This window comes from Serinus canaria, chromosome 1A (assembly GCF_022539315.1).
Source record: "Serinus canaria isolate serCan28SL12 chromosome 1A, serCan2020, whole genome shotgun sequence".
Classification (NCBI taxonomy): Eukaryota; Metazoa; Chordata; class Aves; order Passeriformes; family Fringillidae; genus Serinus; species Serinus canaria.
Window position 1 is genome coordinate 17,848,926 of NC_066314.1, and position 18,390 is coordinate 17,867,315.

The 18,390-nt window shown below is 40.2% G+C and overlaps 2 protein-coding genes across 13 annotated transcripts in view; one reads left to right on the forward strand and one right to left on the reverse strand.

The window, feature by feature from the left end:
- ZBED4 (zinc finger BED-type containing 4) overlaps window positions 1-18,390 on the forward strand; it is a 914,269-nt gene that overhangs the window by 866,118 nt on the left and 29,761 nt on the right. The gene's annotated exons all lie outside the window — the stretch shown is intronic.
- The window catches only part of BRD1 (bromodomain containing 1), a 66,611-nt gene that overhangs the window by 44,460 nt on the left and 3,761 nt on the right, over window positions 1-18,390 (reverse strand). For 4 of the 12 annotated variants that reach the window (XM_030238066.1, XM_030238065.1, XM_030238061.1 and 1 more), the window contains exon 1: window positions 6,155-7,535. In XM_030238066.1, the coding sequence (XP_030093926.1) occupies window positions 6,155-7,521 (1,367 nt within the window). In that variant the 5' untranslated portion in view covers window positions 7,522-7,535. Of the gene's footprint in view, window positions 1-6,154; window positions 7,536-11,645; window positions 11,996-13,159; window positions 17,778-18,390 lie in introns of those variants that run through there. The other 8 variants (XM_050988027.1, XM_050988026.1, XM_050988025.1 and 5 more) reach the window with 7 other exon arrangements.

An 18,390-nucleotide genomic window follows, 5' to 3' on the forward strand; every position in this document is an offset into this window, starting at 1 on the left:
TCTCATGGAAACCTGTGGTAGCAACTGCTTATGAAAGTGTTTGTAAAACTTGTCATTCAATACATTTTTTTTTAACAGTGAAAAACCACAACTTTGTTATCCTATTCCTCAATAAAAGATAAAACTTACTATATGACTTACTAACTTAAAAATAAAAAACCTCTCAAACTGTTCTGACCAACTTGAAAGACAACACAGGCAAAGAATAACAATGTGAAAATCAGAATCCACCTGCATATCTTTATTTCCTGTAGAAAAAGGATAACATTCCTTTAATACCAAGCAGAAGTAAGACAGATGCCTAACAGAATGCATATCAAATCCTGGAAAGACTGAAAAATATTTCATTTAAACTTCTACAACACAAGTCTGCAGAATCTACTGGCAACAAATACACTTTCTTAATTAGAAGTACTGTGCAGGTTTTCCTCCTTTTGGACTGTTATGGTTTAGAAGTCTAGCTACTGAATTTTCCTCTCCTAGGCTGAAAGTCTAACAGTCTATATTTAATCTACTGATAGATGTTCTGAAGCCTGAAAGTCTCTCCAGGTTCCTATTCTTTATTCAACATCTACCAGTATTTAAATAGTATTTGATTTTGAATGCACATGTAGGAAGTACTTTGTCTTGCTTACATGACTGTGAACCCCCTATTTTTCTATTTGAGGAAGTGGCGTGTAAAATTTTTCTTGGACAGGAAAAGTAGAACAGTCAACTGAAGAGGTAAGAAAACACTGTTAAAGATGTAACATATTAATTTGCTTTAAGCTTCTTGGCCTTGTACACATAAAATAAACCAAAGAAAAAACTGTACTATTTTTACTCAAAATCTACTTTTACAATTTACTAAATAAGTTACACTTCTTTGAACACATTAATTAATCCTTATTTAATAAGCCAGTGTCAAGATGAACTAGCTTCAAAATGATGCTCTAAAGTTACCTTTACTTTTTTTAAATACAGCTGAGGCAAAACTAGTGAACACCACAGTAGCTTTTTTAATTTAGGGAAAATTACTTTTTTATTTAAGCAAAAAGATCAGCATGACATCAGAAGTAGTTTCCACATGAACAAGAAACATTTCAAACAATGTGACAAGACAAGAAACATCAGCAGTTGAAGATTTCTGGAATTCCCCTCAGGTGATTCTATGATCCAAGTATTAGGTACAGTCATAAGGCATACCTACCTCCCCTGGAATTAAAATAAGCATTTTCACACAATTCTGTAAATTACACATACATGTATATTCAAGGATAAAGAGCTAACAGACACTGGTCTGGATTTATTCAGCTTCCAAGTTCTTTGCAATGCTGGCCCCAGCAGTATTTTTCAATAGCTTTTTTTATGCTAAATTTTAAGCCCCATTTCTTGTTCTTTCCCCCCATCTTGAAAACTTTCTGAACATATTAAAAAAAAAAAACAGAGTAACCTAAAAAACGTTTTAAAAAATCCCCATAAGAAATCCACAAGCTACATCTATGAATAAGAAGCATTATCTGTGAATGCAGACTAACAGTGTTTTGAAGGCTCTGTTAATGTTCCTTTTCCCTTACACTGCACTTCAACACTTTCTGTTTCTTTGTTTTTGTTTTTTGTTTCTGGTCCATACTTCCTTTCAGAGACAATTAATATTACTGTGTTAAGATAACAGGACTACATTTAATTACTTGGCAAGAAAGCTCAGGATAGTTCAACAGGGTAAATTATAAACCAAAAGAAAATACTGGTTTTGCCTTGAGACACAGTAACAGAAATCCAGCTTACTACCAGGCACAGTATTCCTCCTAATAAAACCAAAGCTCAACACAGAGAAATCAGTTAAGATGGGGCACATAAATGCTGATCCATCAGAAGAGCTGAAAATGTTTTTGTAAGCGTCTCAGCAATTTTTACTCTCAGTTGTCATCTATTACTTACCTTACTTTCATAACAGTTTTATAATTTTCTTCTAACATTAATGATGCAACACACCTCATGGAAAAACATACAGTGTTTCTACTTCTAATAAAAGTGGGGCTTTTTTACTTATTCTTTGCTTTCTATACAAGTATTGCATTTCAAATGTTTTCTTAATTTCAGACATAACAAACATGCAATGTTTGCAGAAAGAGAAACTAAAGATGAAAGCAAATATTTATATGCTTTTAATGCCAGCTTATATTTAATAGAGCAGTACTTGCACGAATGGCATTTTAATAAAGCAAATTATACTGTATCTCAGTGTACACTTTTAAAATACTGTAGATTAAATATTTCATATAACATTCTATTTCCCTCCAAGTATATAGCTACAATATCGTAGTTTCACAGCAGTTTTACATAATGTGAATATTGACACTGGCTAACAAGCAAACATTTTTTAAATGCCTCTTTTGACATATAAAATCAAGAGGCTACACAAAACCAATGCTATTTGTACTAGAAAATCGGCCACTTAAGAGAAACCATGTAGTTTTCCCAGCTAACATTGTAACACTTCTGCTTCAAATACCAGTCCTGCTTGCTGAATAAGGTAACAGTTATAAAGGACAAGAATGAGCAGCAGCGGATTAAAAAAAAAAAAAAAAACAAAACCAAAAAAACCCACAAGAAATTGAGCACAGAGTCAGGGCAAGATAACTGACAGAGAGAAGCAGCTAGATTTAGATTGCCAAGACAACCGTAAAAGTTAGGATTTCTTTACATGAAAATTCTGGACCTAGCTTTCGGTTTGTGGTTTTTGGTTTTTTTTTTTTTGGGGGGGGGATCTCTCTGCTAAGAAAAATTCAACCATTACAAATCCCTAATGACATATACTATACTTTAAGAACAAATTTGCCATTTTCTTCAGCCAAACTAGCTGGTGGCAGTGAGAGGCTACTTTCTTCCATTTGCCAAGAGGAGCAGGTACTGTCTGTCCCTCCCATACAGTGGAAAAGTTTTAGATGTCCTTTCCCACTCTCCTCCCTACATAGCACAGCTGCTTTGGAACTTCCCAGGAACACAACTTTTAGACGATCCCCATTTCTACCTTTAAACAATCAAAAAACCCAAAAAACAAACAACAAAGCCCACCAAAACCAAGCAAATAAATAAAGCTCATGAGTATGAACAGTACAGTGTAAGCCACCACGTTCAAGAGTTTGGTATTTCAATAAGAACTGAATGGAACTTTCAAGTAAAGAAACCACCCATCTCTGTAGCCAGGTCTGACATGCATCCTCCAGGCGTAAGAAGTCCCTGTTAGTCCCATACATTATTACCAGTGTTAAGCAAGTTACAAGTCAATACTGACAGCACTGAAAACTGAAACCACCTTAAAGGTGGCATACCTGAGTATCTACTTGCAAAGGTGCACTACTGCACCTTTGCAAGTAGATACTCAGGTATAGGCTTTCCAAACTACCTAGGCAACAGGACAGATAGAGGCCCAGCATTAAAAATAAATTACAAAAAAAAAAAGAAAAAAAAAAGAGGCAGGGGAGGTAAGCATTTATCTCCTATTGTCAATGGATCAATAGTTAGCAACTTCTGATCTGCACCCCTAAATCAGTAGTTCACTGATGAAATTCTGAGAGATCATATAATTAGATTATAAATGACCTAGAGAATGACACTAGATAATTAAGCAAAAAGCTCAGAATATGAGATCTGTGTAAGAAATTCTGATTGAAGTCATTCAAGGCAGTAGCACAGAAACTCAACCTAAGGAAAGCTGATCCAGAAATTCGTAAGCGGCAAAAGTTGTGTTGAAATTATCAAGTATGCTGTTCCACACCCAGTCTTTTTAAAACATCCTGAACATTAGGATAATTGCTTTGGAAAACAGAATTATTAAAAATTGTGTTACTAAAATGCCTAGTCATTCATATACTCTCACTATCCAGAAAAGGATACAAATCCTTCTCCTTAAACTGAACATAAATTCCAAGATGGGTTTCCTCAAGCTTCACCAGATGTACTCAGGGGCTGCATCCAGCACGTACTTTCCTCCACTATGATCTTCATATTTGTACACTCTTCCAACTACCAACTCTGAGGATCCAGCAATATGCTGAGGAGGCATACAGCCTAGGTATTAAGAAAGCAATCCAAACCAAGCATCTCCATGTGTGCCTCAATTTCCAGAGATGCTGAAAACATACTAAAATCAAACTCTTCAGATAAAAAAGCACTAGTGTTTAAACATGGAGTGTATATATTCAATCTCTAATAACTTCAATAGCTTATTTGCTCTTCCTCAAGGCCTCTGAAAAATCATGCTTCAGCTCCAAGGGAAAAAAAAGAGTATTTAAAAAACAGATTAGAGAAAAAGAGTAATATAAATGAAGACTACTGTGAAATGAACCAAATAATTTTTTAATACTTTATGGGCATGTACTTAATTTCTACAGAAACACAAGAGTGTTTCCTAAACAGACAAAAATTGAAGAACAGCCAAAGAAAACAGGACAACTTTGGTTCTAATACTAGAGATTTGGGTCTGCAGTGTAATCACTTTTCCTTTTAATATACTCATTTGTTTCACTTTTAATTCAGGGATCAGTTTTCAAGGACAGAACACGTTCACGTTACAAAGAGTGCTTAAGCAAGGGTCTCTCTCAGCCAAAGACAAGCAATTTGTAATAAAGCTCAACTTTAGAGTACCTTTAAACTGTACATTTTGTACACTTATGACATACGGTATAGGAATTGTACCTCTTTCTAGAAATATGAAGAGATGCATAAATAGAAGAATGCTGAATTTCTCTGCAGTCTTGGAAAGAAAGTCAATCATTAACATGAAAAAAAAGAATCAAATGTCTTGTATTTTTGCTCCTGTCATCTAATGGCTATTTTTAAAAAAGCCATCTGATGATAGCACCTTCTTAGGGTCTGGTTTTTTTAAAAGTTGCCAATGGAATGAGCTGCCAGAGGCACAACAAAGAACATACTTTCTAACCCTCAACTCTTAGTTCATGTTCTTTCTTACAGTGTTCCAAAAAAAGCAAAACAAAAAATCACTACACTATCAATTAGGATTATCCTAATTAAGAGAAAGCCAAATTATTTTACACCAACTTCTCCCTTCCATGGACAGTTGTTCCTGTTTAAATAGCAGTATTAGTTGCCTACTGTCAACTAAAGTTTTTCTGCAGTGCATCACTAAACAAAAAAACCATTTTACCAAGCCAATCCTAACACAGAACACAGCAATCAATCTGATGTTTGTAAACATTGCACAGGAGCTGAAGGCTGTTTGTCAAAGTCAGTCAATAAGTAGCTTCTTACATTAACAAAAGCTATTACAGGAAAGAACTGCAGTCTCTAAACACATATTTATTTAGATTTATTTAACCACCACCTTTAATTGCTCCCTACCTGAGACTTATGAGTCAGCTATTTAAAAGCCATCGCATTATATTAAAAGCCCTCACTTCTGTGCATTCAGTCCAGTCACAGGACAGGAAATGAGCCTGCACATGAAACTGGTGCCTATTTGAGAAACTTTCCAAACTACTGCTCTTAAATTAGTAAGAATTTAATTCAAGAGGTAAACAAATATACTAGTGTTGTAAACATACAAACATAAATTTCAGAAACACCTCTGGAGAAGTTATTCTCCTACACAAGGAAAACACTTCCTTGAAGGTTTTTGTAAAACTTACATAGATATTACACTCCAAGTTTATTCTTAATTTATGTGAGATGAACGAGATTCAGAACTTATATACAGAATTGTAATTTTCATTTTGGATCTCTTAAAATTAGAAAAATAAGCTCAGGATCCAAAATTACAAATAAAGCCAACTTTGAGCTTGGCTTTTTTCCTTAATATGAAGATCAGCTGCATCTACTATTCAGAATTCAGCAGTTAATTTTTCAAAGTACAATGGATGACAAGTGAAAACACAACATAACTTAGTCTGACAAAAAAACTCAAACCAAACGTTCTGAGGACAAGACAGATCACTTGACCACTTAGTAAAGTCTCTGAGGAAGTTACTGCATTTTTAATGCAACTCCACAGAAGTGCACGTACTTTATTAACAGTAGTTCTCTGAAAAAAGGTCTTTAAGGAAAGCACGTAAAAAAACATACAAAAACTTCAAGGTGGCATCTAATAGCACAGGTTGAAAATTAAGCAGATTAAATAAAGTAAAAGTTTCTCATATTTTGATGGTTTGCTTACCTCTGGGGGGGAATATAAGGAGCAGATACTGTTGGCATAACTGTACAGGGTTCAACCACTGTTTTCTTGGCTTTTTTTGTCTTTTTCCTGATTTTTGATGTAGACCTAGCAGTTCTGACTGATCCCTCCTTTCTGCAAACACCGTTTTTGATTTCAGGTTCTCCATAAATATTGAGTGGTCTCCGTGTGCAACCTGGTGGAGTATGTACATCGCAATAGGCAGTCTTTTTCACAGAGAATGTTGTTCCACTGCCAGTTAGTTCTTTCACAGGTTCCATTTTCATATACAGACCAGCCTTTTGAGCACACGTCACATGGAATGCAGTATAGCAGTTTGCTTTGTGGCACTGGATGCAGGCACCAACACCTTTCTGTTTACAGAGGTAGCATGTTAACTTCCATCTGGCTGGGGGAATGTTCCTGACACCATCAATTGGCTCAATAAAAACCGTATTGGCAAATCCAACTTCTGGAATCCACAGAGCACACACCACGTGTCCCCAACGATCATCATCTGTCTTTTTAAAGGCACCTCCCTTGTTTGGGCACAGCACACAGTCTACAGGCCGAGAGCGGGACTGCAAACAGTGTCTGCAGAGCCACTGGCCCTCAGGTATATATGGCACCCCATAGCATTCCTGATGTACTGCTAAATTACACATATCACAAAACAGGATCACATTGCTGTTCTGACATTCACCATCCATGCATATACAACACACTGCATCTTCATCAATTAAAGACTGATGATCACCCTGTTTTTGGTTCTCACAATAAGACTCTTTTTCAAACCTATCCATAAGGAATTCAAACATATTTTGGGAAACAACAGACACTCCATCACTTTTCCGCTTATCATTGATCAATTCTAACCATGCATAATCTTCTTCATCCATGTCATACTCAACTTCGTTATCAAGTTCTTCTGCTGACTTCTCAATAAATTTGTAATAAATTGGAGGTCTCCGAGGAGCTGAAGGGGGACTGTATTCAACAATCCGTACTTTTGGTTCTGGAAGAGGAGCTGTTGTAGCAGGTATACCATGTGAGCTCGGAAGAGCTTCATTTTTCTTTTTCACTTTGTTATTTTTATGGCGTTTGCTTCTTAGACAAACTGGTGGCCTTTCACTATTTTCTTTATTGCTGTTGCATTCACTCATTTCCTGGGCAGTAAGATCATCTTCTAATATAATTTCTAAAGGATCAAAGATACTGATCCTATGCAGGCGACCTTCAATTTCTATTTCAACCATCCTTTGAGCTTGAGCATATGTCAAGGTTTCTCGTGTCGGGGAGTGCTTAATACTGCATGGGGAAGAAGAATGCCTTGCTGCCGATACTCGATGGCATCTTCCTTTTCTCCTCATTTGGTAATGTTTACCTAAAATTAGAGTAACAGTTAATACTATGAACTTCAAATAATCGTATTAAAATAATAGTTTTATTGTGGTAAAGGAAAAAACCTTTGGTTCTACAGCCCTCTATGCATATATTTAACTAAAAGTAAACAAAACCAAAAGCCTGTCACTCTTACTCAACAGGACTGCTCAGTTTTGTACAAGTTTAACCTGAAGATCAATAGATCTTCTAAATAACAGCTTCCCTGAGTACACACAGCTATACAAAATCCTTGCTAGAAACCCTCCAGAAGCACTGTTGGCAAGACCACTGCCAGAGAACAAAAACATTTAAGATGCGTCACAGATTTTAAAAAAAAAAAAGCATGTTACTTTGTAAGAAAACCTTTAATACAATACTTAACACCTATGGGGTGCCAGCACTTTGGAAATTTCTGCAACAGCAACAGATTATGTCCTCTAGACCTCTCTTCAAAAGTACTAACGCAATTGTGAAAGAAAAATTAGTTTTCTCTGAATTTTTTTCCAGTGCAATTTGAAACACTCATATTATCAACTTAACTACTATAGCTATATTTAAAAGCTAGGAAAGCACACATCTTCCACATTTGGCATGTGGGCAGTTTGACAGCCCTGTATTTTTTTTACTTTCCTCAATCCATTATTCTTCACAACATGACAAGAACATGACAGAACTCTTAGTGCCTCATATGGTGCAGTATGGACTGCAACTAGTAAATATTTCACCTGTAAAGCAGATTTGAGTTAGGGCCAAAACACGTTCCCTGCTTTTAAGTACACACAGTTTTTTCCTTCAACAGATTCTTCAGGAGCTGTTCTCAAACCAACTGCTGATAGATAAAAATCTTCCTGTTTACAAACCCAGTCCCAAGCTCTTTAAAACAATTTTAAAGTCTGTAACCTACTGCAAAAAGATCACATGCCATACAAAAAGATAGCTTTCTCCCCCACTCCAAAGCCCCATGACTAGGATGGTCACAAAACTTTTAAGTTAAAAGCTTCCATACATACTCATGCCTTTTGACATCTTCACACTGGTGGGGTTTTTCTCCTATAAGAGCTGAAAATATTATAAACCTGACTGACATTGTCAAGCCTAAAATTCTATTCCACTCCTTCTTCTTCCCAATAAATCACTAATAAATAACATCATTCAACCTCAGCTACATACAACCCCTTGATCTTTAATCACTGCCTAAAGTATTATTAGGGCCTCACCATTTCAACTCTGCATTTTGAGTCAGGGCTGGTCACTATAACACAAATAGTGTTAGCATGTATTGCCAAAATAGTGGAGAAATAGAGAAATCAAAACACAACTGCTGTGAAAGACCAGTATACCTATTTTAGGAAGAAAGCAGCAAGAACTGAACAACTAACTACGTTAATTACTCCATGCTGCTTCCTTTTGTTTAAGTCTATGATGCCAATTTCTAAAGACCTCATAGTACTGAAGGAACTTCTTTCACAGGAAGACTACTAGATCACTTAGGCAACTAACCCTAAGACTAGTTCCCAAAAGGCTTTGATCTGTCTGCTCTCACAAACAGACTCTGTTTTCATAACCTAAGCTAGTTTTATTATTCATGCAAGAATTGTACTTCTCATAAATCTGACTTTTATACAACTCATTCTTAACCCTCATTACTAGTTTCTATACCATATAGCCAGACAATCATGACAGATCCCTGTTCTGCTCTTTATAAACAACAGTAGAATATAAAAGGTTCCATTTCTTCAAACAACTTTGGAAGAAGCATTTAATAATCAAATTCTGTAAAACAATAGAGGATTCGATCATACAAGTTTCTTAACTGCAGAAAACAGTTTAAACAACTAATACTACCAAAGACGGTCCAACCACTAAAACATACCAGTAATTTAACCAAAACTAAAAATTAGTTTCCAGTTTCAATACAGATTTTGTAACTCAGAGACCCAAATGTATTACAGTGGCCCTGATTTCTGTTATTGTGAACAAGTAATGATGGCTTCTTCAGCTAAAACGCACTGTTGTGTCCATGTACAGCAACTTATTACAGATCAGAATGACATTACTTGTCAATCAAGAAACAAGGTTTACAGCAGGTTTACCTCGTATAAATGCATTTCAATTCTGTCTAGAAGCAAAAGCCTGCTTTGGTACTTTTAATGCCCCTTCCTACATTTTAGCTGGTTGTGTATCTGTTCGTAGTGGCTCCTGAGGATAGAGACTGTTTCAGAAAAAATACAGAGGGAGGGAGGAGAGGTGACCTTCAGAAATCAAAAACATGTGTAACTTGTCCACACTACCTTAGCCCAGTATCACTGAAAAACACATTAATGCTACGTTTCTAAGCTCTCCACCCCCCTCTGCTCCCAAGATTCTCGAGTATGGCTTCAGGCAAGAATTAAAAATAGGAGGAAAATACTCAAAAGCCCAAGATCTTTAATCTTGCTTAAAAATTCAGGATGGCTGTTGCAAAAGTAAAATGAACTGTAGGAACTAGACTGATAAAAAAAATTATTGAGCTAGCACCCAAGTATACTGCAATACTCAACAGTAAATACAGCTGACTTAGGAAGGAAGTTACAGTCTCAAACACAGAATGAATACCCTACAAATACAATGTAATGCGCACAGAATCGAAACTGGTAGTACTCAGGCCGAATTTCATGCAAATTTAGCGTGAATAACTTAAATGCCCCAGAGGCCAAAGCAGTGTTTGGTGTCTCCAAAATTCATCTGTTTGCAAATGTTCTATAAATACTCCGGATGAAGACCAGAGTTCTGCATAGCAAATTCATGAGCCACAATTGGTTTGCTTTTCCTACTCAATTTTCAGCTGGCATTTCTCCCTCCTACCCCCTGCCCCCCTTCCCAGTATCCTGTAGATCAATAGGAATGAGGACCAAGATGTAAATTTGAAGCATAAATTAAGACAAGTTTCCATTCAATGACCACAAAGATACTGCACTAACCGCACACAAAATTATTTTAATGCTCTTCTGTTAGCACTGTCCTCAAAGACCGCGGGATATAAACCAGGAAAGTTATCCACAGCTCTCATCTCCTAGAATTGCATCAGCTACTTGGGAAGGAAATCACCAGCAGACGTTTTTCCTTCCCATAACAGAAGTACACTGAGATAGCTGTTGTGGAATACGTGGTACGAGGCAAAAATAAAATTTAAAAAAAAAAAAGCTATTTATCAAGGTGTAGGATAGCTAAAACTAACACGAAAGGTACAGTACCATGTACTTCTAAATGACAATCTCTGCCCTAGTTACCTTCCTCCTCTTCAAATAAACTGTCTTTAGTCCCTGGATCCCTGCTCAATGGATTAGGGAATTCCACTCTTAATGGCACTTTCAAGCAGACCATTAGAAAGAGAAAGACACAAGAATACTCCTTAGTCCTAGACAATGAGGGACGGTAAGCAAACAGTGCTTACACGCACACCACCCGCCGCTTCAGCCGCGCAGCAGGAGCAATTCCCCGGGGCACGGCCCAGAGCGGGGGCTCACGGAGCCCAGCGAACGTGCGCGGGCACGGCCAAGACACGCGGGACCACCAGAGCCGTTCTCTCCCGGCCCGGCGGAAAAAGCCCACCGACGCCAGACCCCGCATGCCGCCGGCTGCCGCGGCCATCCCGGAATCCTGCCTCCCGCGCGCGGCTGCCCACGCCCCCGGGCCCGCCCCCGCCGGTGCCGCGCCAACACTTCCTGCCCACGCCCAGGGAGCCTCCAACGCGCTCCCTCCCCTCCCGCCGATGGTTCCTGCCCGGCGCGGCGCTCCCCCCTCCCGGCCCCCGGCAGGATGGTTCCTGCCCGGGCCCATCATCTCCAGCCCTTCCCAACAGTCACTCCCTCCCCGCCGCGAAAATACTCGGCCCACAAATATGGCGGCTGACAAAACAGCTCCAGCGGCGCCCTCCCTCCCTCCCCCAGACCGCCGCGCTCGCCTCGCCTCTCCGCCCGCCCGCCGCTGCCCTCCCCCGCATGCTACCGTGTCCGGTCCGCCCTGCTCTTTCCCTTATGCCGCTCTCCCGTCCCGCTGCGGCTGGACCCGCCGGCTCCCGGCCCCGCAGCCCCCGCCCGCCCGTCCCCGCCGCCTACCCGGCCGTACTCACGCTGTGGGAGCCGCCGAGGAGCGGCTGACAGACCTCCCGCTCCGCCGCTGAGGCCGACGCTCGGCCGGGTTAATGGCGGAGGCCCCGCCGGTGCTGCCGCCTGGCCCCGCGTCCGGCAGCCGCGGGCGGCCGAGCGGGCGCTACGAGGGCCGCGCTGCCCGCGGCGGTCACCCGGCGCTGGGTGCGGGGCTGCTGCTGCCGCCGGGCGCGGCGCATTCGTGAGGCGCGGCGCGCGTCGCCGTCCGGCTGCGGGCTCGGCGCTCGGCTCCCGGGGCTGAGCGGCTCCCCTCCCCCCGCGGCACAAACAATGCGGCTTCACCACAGCGCTGCGCCGACGGGGGGGAGGCGGAGAGGCGGGCGAGGAGGGAGGGAGCGAGCGAGCGAGGGAAGGGACGTGAGGGCGCCAGGCACCGCCCAGCCCCGCCGCTCCCGCCGCCGCGGGGCGGGGCCTGCGCGCCGCCGCTCCCCGCTCCCGGGGCCGGCACCGGCCGCGCTCGGGGCGGGAACGCGCTGGGCCCGCGACCACCGCGCTCCCGCCCGGCCCGGCCGGGCCCGAGCCCGAAGCTGCCGCGTGTCCCTGGTACAACGTTCGAACGGCCCAGCGCGGGGCCAGGGAACGGATGGAGGCGGGACGCGGCTCGTTACAAAACCAAGGCTAAAAAGTTGAAGCGACTGGTATTTATTATCTGTTTGGGAGGGAAGTCCAAGCTCAAGACTCCTTACGTAGAAAATGTGCTTTAAAGTCAGCTCTTTCGTGGTCTCTGGGTCAAGCTGCTGCTTGTAGGTTAACTGATAATAGCCTTACATTTAGATAGAGAAAAAGGTTATTTCTGGCTTCCCCTGCAAAGGACACCCTTTGTTAGGTATTATTTTTAGACAGCCATTACAGCCATATTCGAGAACTGGAGGATTTTACTGCAATACATTTCTTCATAGGCAGCTGCACCCACATACTTAGAAAACAACGTTTTAGCTGGCCCAGCCTAACACAAACACTTGCCTATGCAGATCATCCAGAGCAAGTCCTGCATATAGTAAAAAGCAAGTGATTGAGAGTAGGTGTGATTCTTTTTACCCATCAGTATTTCACATCCACTCAGCTAAATTCCTGCAAAACAACTTACCAACTCATTGTTATGTTTTCTCTAGCAGTAAGAGGTCTCCTTGCCTCAAAAACCAGTTGGTCCTACAATAAATATATGACTAGGGAATCAGAAATAGACACACCTGTTATTACTTGTAGAAAGTTAATTAAGGTCCAGAGAGATTAGCAACTAGGCTGTGGAAATCTTGTAGAATATGAAAAGTACTTTCCAAATTCTTTTTTCCTCATCAGAGTCCACTTAGCACGCTGATCTCTAAACAAAACACAAGCTAATAAAGCAGCTAACACTTGTGCAGTCCACTCAGGGTAGGAATAGATCCTCAGGCTCAGACCCACAAAGTAACTTCGACTTCTCCATAGGTTGTACAAATTTTGTTGTATTAGGCCATCTGGTCATTTGTGTACTTGCCTGTGAGGAACTACTCTCCAGTTAAATTGTTGTAGTGATCCTGCCACCAGTCTCAGAAGTCTTGCAACATGCTGATATAAATTAGTGTTGTTGCGCTGGAATACAACCTGTGATAGAAAAGTATTAAAGAGCGAGTATCATACCATACCATATCATGTACACTAATGTGCAGAGTATAAAAATTAATAATGTCAAAAACCTAGTAAGACGATGGTAAGGAAATACGTTGGTTTATCTTTTAAGGGATAATTCATGTGTATCTGCGGTGCAGCTGTACAAATACTTTTTAAGTGGAGACAAGTTTTCCACAGAAACCTTGATGGTGTCCGCATTCTAATGTGTTCAACACACATCAAGTCTGGCTTTTTCCCAGTTTCTTTTTTCTGCCAGGTGGGCTACAGCATTCCATAGTTCCTGGACATCCCTTGGATAATGCGGTACTCCTTACTGGTATATGCACTATTTGACCACTTTTCTGTAATTTAAATTCATGCCTCTAGATTCTTTCCAGTTACTCTCACTAAGAAGGTGGTGTGTGGAGTTTTCGCTCTGGAGCATCCAGGCTAGGACACAGACCTCATGCCATTCCTTCTTATGGTATTTCAGAGTAACAGCACAAAGATCAAGACTCAACAAAACCTCTGTATTAGGAGTCTTAGACTTCTAAATAATTTCCCATTGACCTTATGACAGGCTACCACAGCAGGATGCTCAACGTCTCAATTTTAAGTATTGGTACATTAGCCCATGTAGAACAGCATGTAGTATTGTCTGGGGTATTTGACCAGTCCTCAGCACATGTGCCTATAAAGTCAAAGATCTGTTACCTTTGTCTTTTCCACCTCACAAGAAAGACATGGTTACTCAAAAGAATATGGTTCAATTTCAAGCCAAAAATAAGAAGTCCTCTGATGCCTAGTTTGATGGCAACAGACCCCTAAGCACCTTTTTTTCACACCAGTTCAACATGTGCAAGGGGCTTCAGTTTCAGACCTTCAGAATCCTCACACCTGTCAGCGTCAAACTGTTAAACAAGTTGCCAATGCTGACTCACTGCATGGAAAACTTCACAGAAGGAGGATCTTCTGCCTACCAGCTTTCACCTCCACTAGCTGTCAAATTCGCAACAGAATCACTGCAAGAAAGATCACACAAAGAAACACAATCACAATTTATCTGCCTCAGCATCCTCCTCAATTTTCTCATAGAATCAATGAGACTCATTTCCGGGTTTCTAAAGTGTATCAGCTTTGTTTCACAGATTAAAAAAAGTCAACTCAATACTCACTGTAGCAGTAAATACTGGCCGAAGTACTGACCTACTTTGGATGCAACTTTGTATCCCTCTCCTGGGCTGGACAGCTAGCTGCTGAAGGGACCAGAAAGAACTGGAACTCACTCCTCACTCCTTAGAACCTGCAACAATCTGGATTTTGAGAAAGGTTTTGGACTACCATAACATATATGCGTGGGTCTTCTTCCTGTCATGATGACCTGCCTAACCTTGTATGTGATACTTCTGTATGATGTCTTAAGGTCATGTATCACCAGTAAATTTTCTAGCTCAGCTTCTCCATTTTACAATTTACACCTTCACACTCATCTATGAGACACATTACCAAGGTCCTCTCATCCTACATGGGAATGCTTTTAGATTTCACTTACTTCATCAGTCATGGTATGTGGCAGTGGTAGAATACTCACTGCATTACTTCACAAGTTCACAAAAGAAAGGTTGCAGACCTCACAGAAGCCAGAACAGCATTCACCTTGGAAAAGACTGTAACCTTATCAATAGACAGATTACAGCAGTGTGCTCACATAATTTCAGCTGTTTATTTTCAGTCTCTGGGGTGGTAGTGCAGGATCACTCTGTATCTTCTGGGTGATCTTTGCAAATTTTTATTTTTACAGAAAAATATACATTATCACTGATCCATCTCCTAGTTATTGATATCTTGTAAGAAAGACTGGTATATTGTACTAGACTGAGTGGGATATATGGTTCAAAGTCCTGGATGACCATTCCAGAACGAAGATCAAATTTTTGGCTTCAAATATGTTAAAAAAAAGTGTTAGTCCATTTTACTCCTACCTGTTTACTGAATATATTCCTTGTTCTCTAGTTAGGAAGAACTGTCTGGATTTTCCTTCTCACTCTTCTGATCTGGAAGTTTTAGTTGTATTATGACAAAAGGGGGAATAAAATTAAGTAATATTGGTGTATATAATGTTCACCAGCTGCTATGGAATCAAGGATTTTTTGTTTCTTACAACCTCAGTAACTCTTACTACCTGCACATACCACCCTTCTCATTCTCACAACCAAAGCAGTTCTTTTTTTATGAATTGCTAAGACCCTTTAGTCTGACCCTTCAGAACAGTTCATGTCGATCCAAACGGACAGTCTTCACCAAAATACAAGTTTAAAAACAGACTGGGAGCTGTGTCAGTGCCTTTTATGGTACTGATGAAGGTCCAGAGACCTTTTATCCTCAGAGCTCCACCAGAAGTCATGCTTGATCAGGGTGCTTGCTAAGAAATATCTCTGTAAGCTGCATCTGCCAAGCAGTCTTATGGAATGTTATCTACAGATAAGCTTGAAGATCATTTGACAGAGTGGTCTTCAAGTAGTAAAGCTGCTATGCAAAGGCCCTTACCCCATTTCCATTTAAGCATTTGTTGGAATTACTGCTTGGAGTTACCTACTGCAAGAAGAGGAATATATCTTGTCACTTGCTGATGGAGAGATACACCAAGCACTTTGCTGAGATATGCAATTGACAGGGAAACCTACTGCCTGCTTTACTTATCCACTATCTTGAATCCTTTCACATCATGTACCTTCAGGATTTTGCAGTTTTAAGATGCTCTCTACAATATGTGCTCATAACAGTTGCATAGTGGAAGGTGAGGATTGAGGTCATTCCTCTGGACACTGCAAAGACGCAAAACCAAACTTCATTATTAGGATATACATGAAAACATATGTAAGCTATGCTTCAATAATAGAAAACAAAAAAACGCACCCAAATTACAACATGCTGCAACACAAGCACAGAGCTTGCCCATGTACTGACCTGTAGGTCTGCCAAAGAGCAAAACTACCATCTACTATTTTTGAGACTATTTTATCAAGAACAAACCCTTGGAACAGAGTTATTGGCACTCCTATGTATAATGATATTGCTGTTTCCAAAAGAGTAGACAGAGCCATAATCAAGAGAATAATATTCCCCTTCTCTTCCGTCATTGACTATTCAATATCAATTATTCAATTCCTAGTGTTTACAGTTTGGCACCTTCATTATGTTCTGCATAGTAACTCCCCCTGGAAAGGTCTTTGTGGGAAGCTATTCCTGCCACAGGATAACTACCAGTAGAACAACCCCTTCATAAACAAGTCACCAATCTTCTGTTTAGTTCCCAGGAGTGCCTTCCTGCATGAACAGATGAAAATGACGACCAGCACAAGAGAGCAGCAGCAAAGTAAATCCAGGATTTAGGAGTGCCTCTTCAGCATCCCCAGTTATTAGCCATCATTAGTTTAGCTTACAAAAGCAGTTGCATATTTGGAATTGGAGTGTCTGTCAATTCACACAGCCTAACTAACTGAGCCAAGCTAGGGGTAAAGGTAATGGGTAGGAATCATAAAACAAAACAGTAATTGCTATGCAAAAAGTTCTAAAAATATCATACTTGCAGAGCAAAGAATTACAAAACAGCATGGCTAATCTACATTGGATTATTTTCACAAGACACACTGAGGAAACCTGAGTAGCAGATATAAGACAGAATTTACAGAAAGGAAACGCAAAAAAAAAAAAGGACCTATTTGAACCGAACAATTTCATCAAATGCAGCAAATGGAAAACAAAGTGTGCTCCATACCTGTATCTGATACACAATGATTTTTGAGAAATACAATTTCTTTTAGTTTCTGTGGTTGTTCTGATCTGGTTTGGATTTCAGAAGATACCTGAGTTTGTGATAAATGAAGTAACTTATTAAAATAGCATAATCCATGTAAACAATATTATGCAAATACATTGTTACTGTCTCTCTTTCCTACTTCTCTTTCCTCTTCACTGGAAAGGATTCTCTACACAGCACTCATCCAAGCAAAAACAAGTTCCACATTGCCCTCAATTTTTAATATGCATAAAGTTTATTTTATTTGTTGAAACCCTTAGAGTGACTTCCCTATTCTAAATTCCTCTGTTGTCAGTTTAAAAACCTACAAATGTAACATGAGATGAGGTATAAGTTCTGAGGGAAGTTCTTTTCCTAGTTAGCTCACTCACAAACATGTATCTAAGAAACAATCTCCAATGTTTACAATGGGTTAATACTTCAGCCTTAATATAATTAAGTTAAAATTCAATTAGTAATGAGACCCAAATCCAGTCTTAATTACTTTACTATCTCTTCCTCATTCATTCTAGAGGACAAACCTGGTCTGCAGATGATTAAGATGGCTTGCAATGGAGGAAGTTCAATTGTTAGAATCCCTAGTCATTTGTCACAGAAGGAATCCAAAAATAGATCAGCTCATTCAGAAATAAAATTTGCCTCCTTGTTTATATGGGGAAGGACTACAAGAAGGTGACATCAAAATCTGGGAAGGAAAAATAAAGTGAAAAACAAGTCTGAAGTAAGGACTCAACACATGACATCCACAAAAAAGCCTGAACCACCAAGAGCAACCAACGTGGCCTGTAGCTTCCTCTGTACAGAGAAACCCAACTTGTGCGTAACATTTAACAAATAGTAATGAGCCCTACACAACTTTGTCCCAGATTTGCTACTGCCTCAGCAAAGGCCTGATGCTGCCTAATAGACCTTCCAAACTCATGTATATGTAAATAAGTTCTGACACTGATGGCTTCATCAGGTAGACAAAATCTCTATTGGCCCAATAGAAATGCTAGAATAGGAACTTCAAACTGACCACTCCTGAAAGACATACTCCAGCACCATGCTCACTCCACATAAAGGGCAAGTATGAGTAAATCCCGTCAGCATGCTATTGTGTGCTCAACTCCAAGTCAAAAGTCAGTGACATACACCTTTGATGTGCCACAGAGTGAGGATGATACAGATTAAACAGTTGTGCTTGTAACATATGAGGGAATTAATATAAATGCACAAGGGCACCCTGGTTTTGGCAGTGAATGCTTGCTCCTAACTTACTCTGTGATTGCGCATTCCTTATTCTCTGAGCACTTATC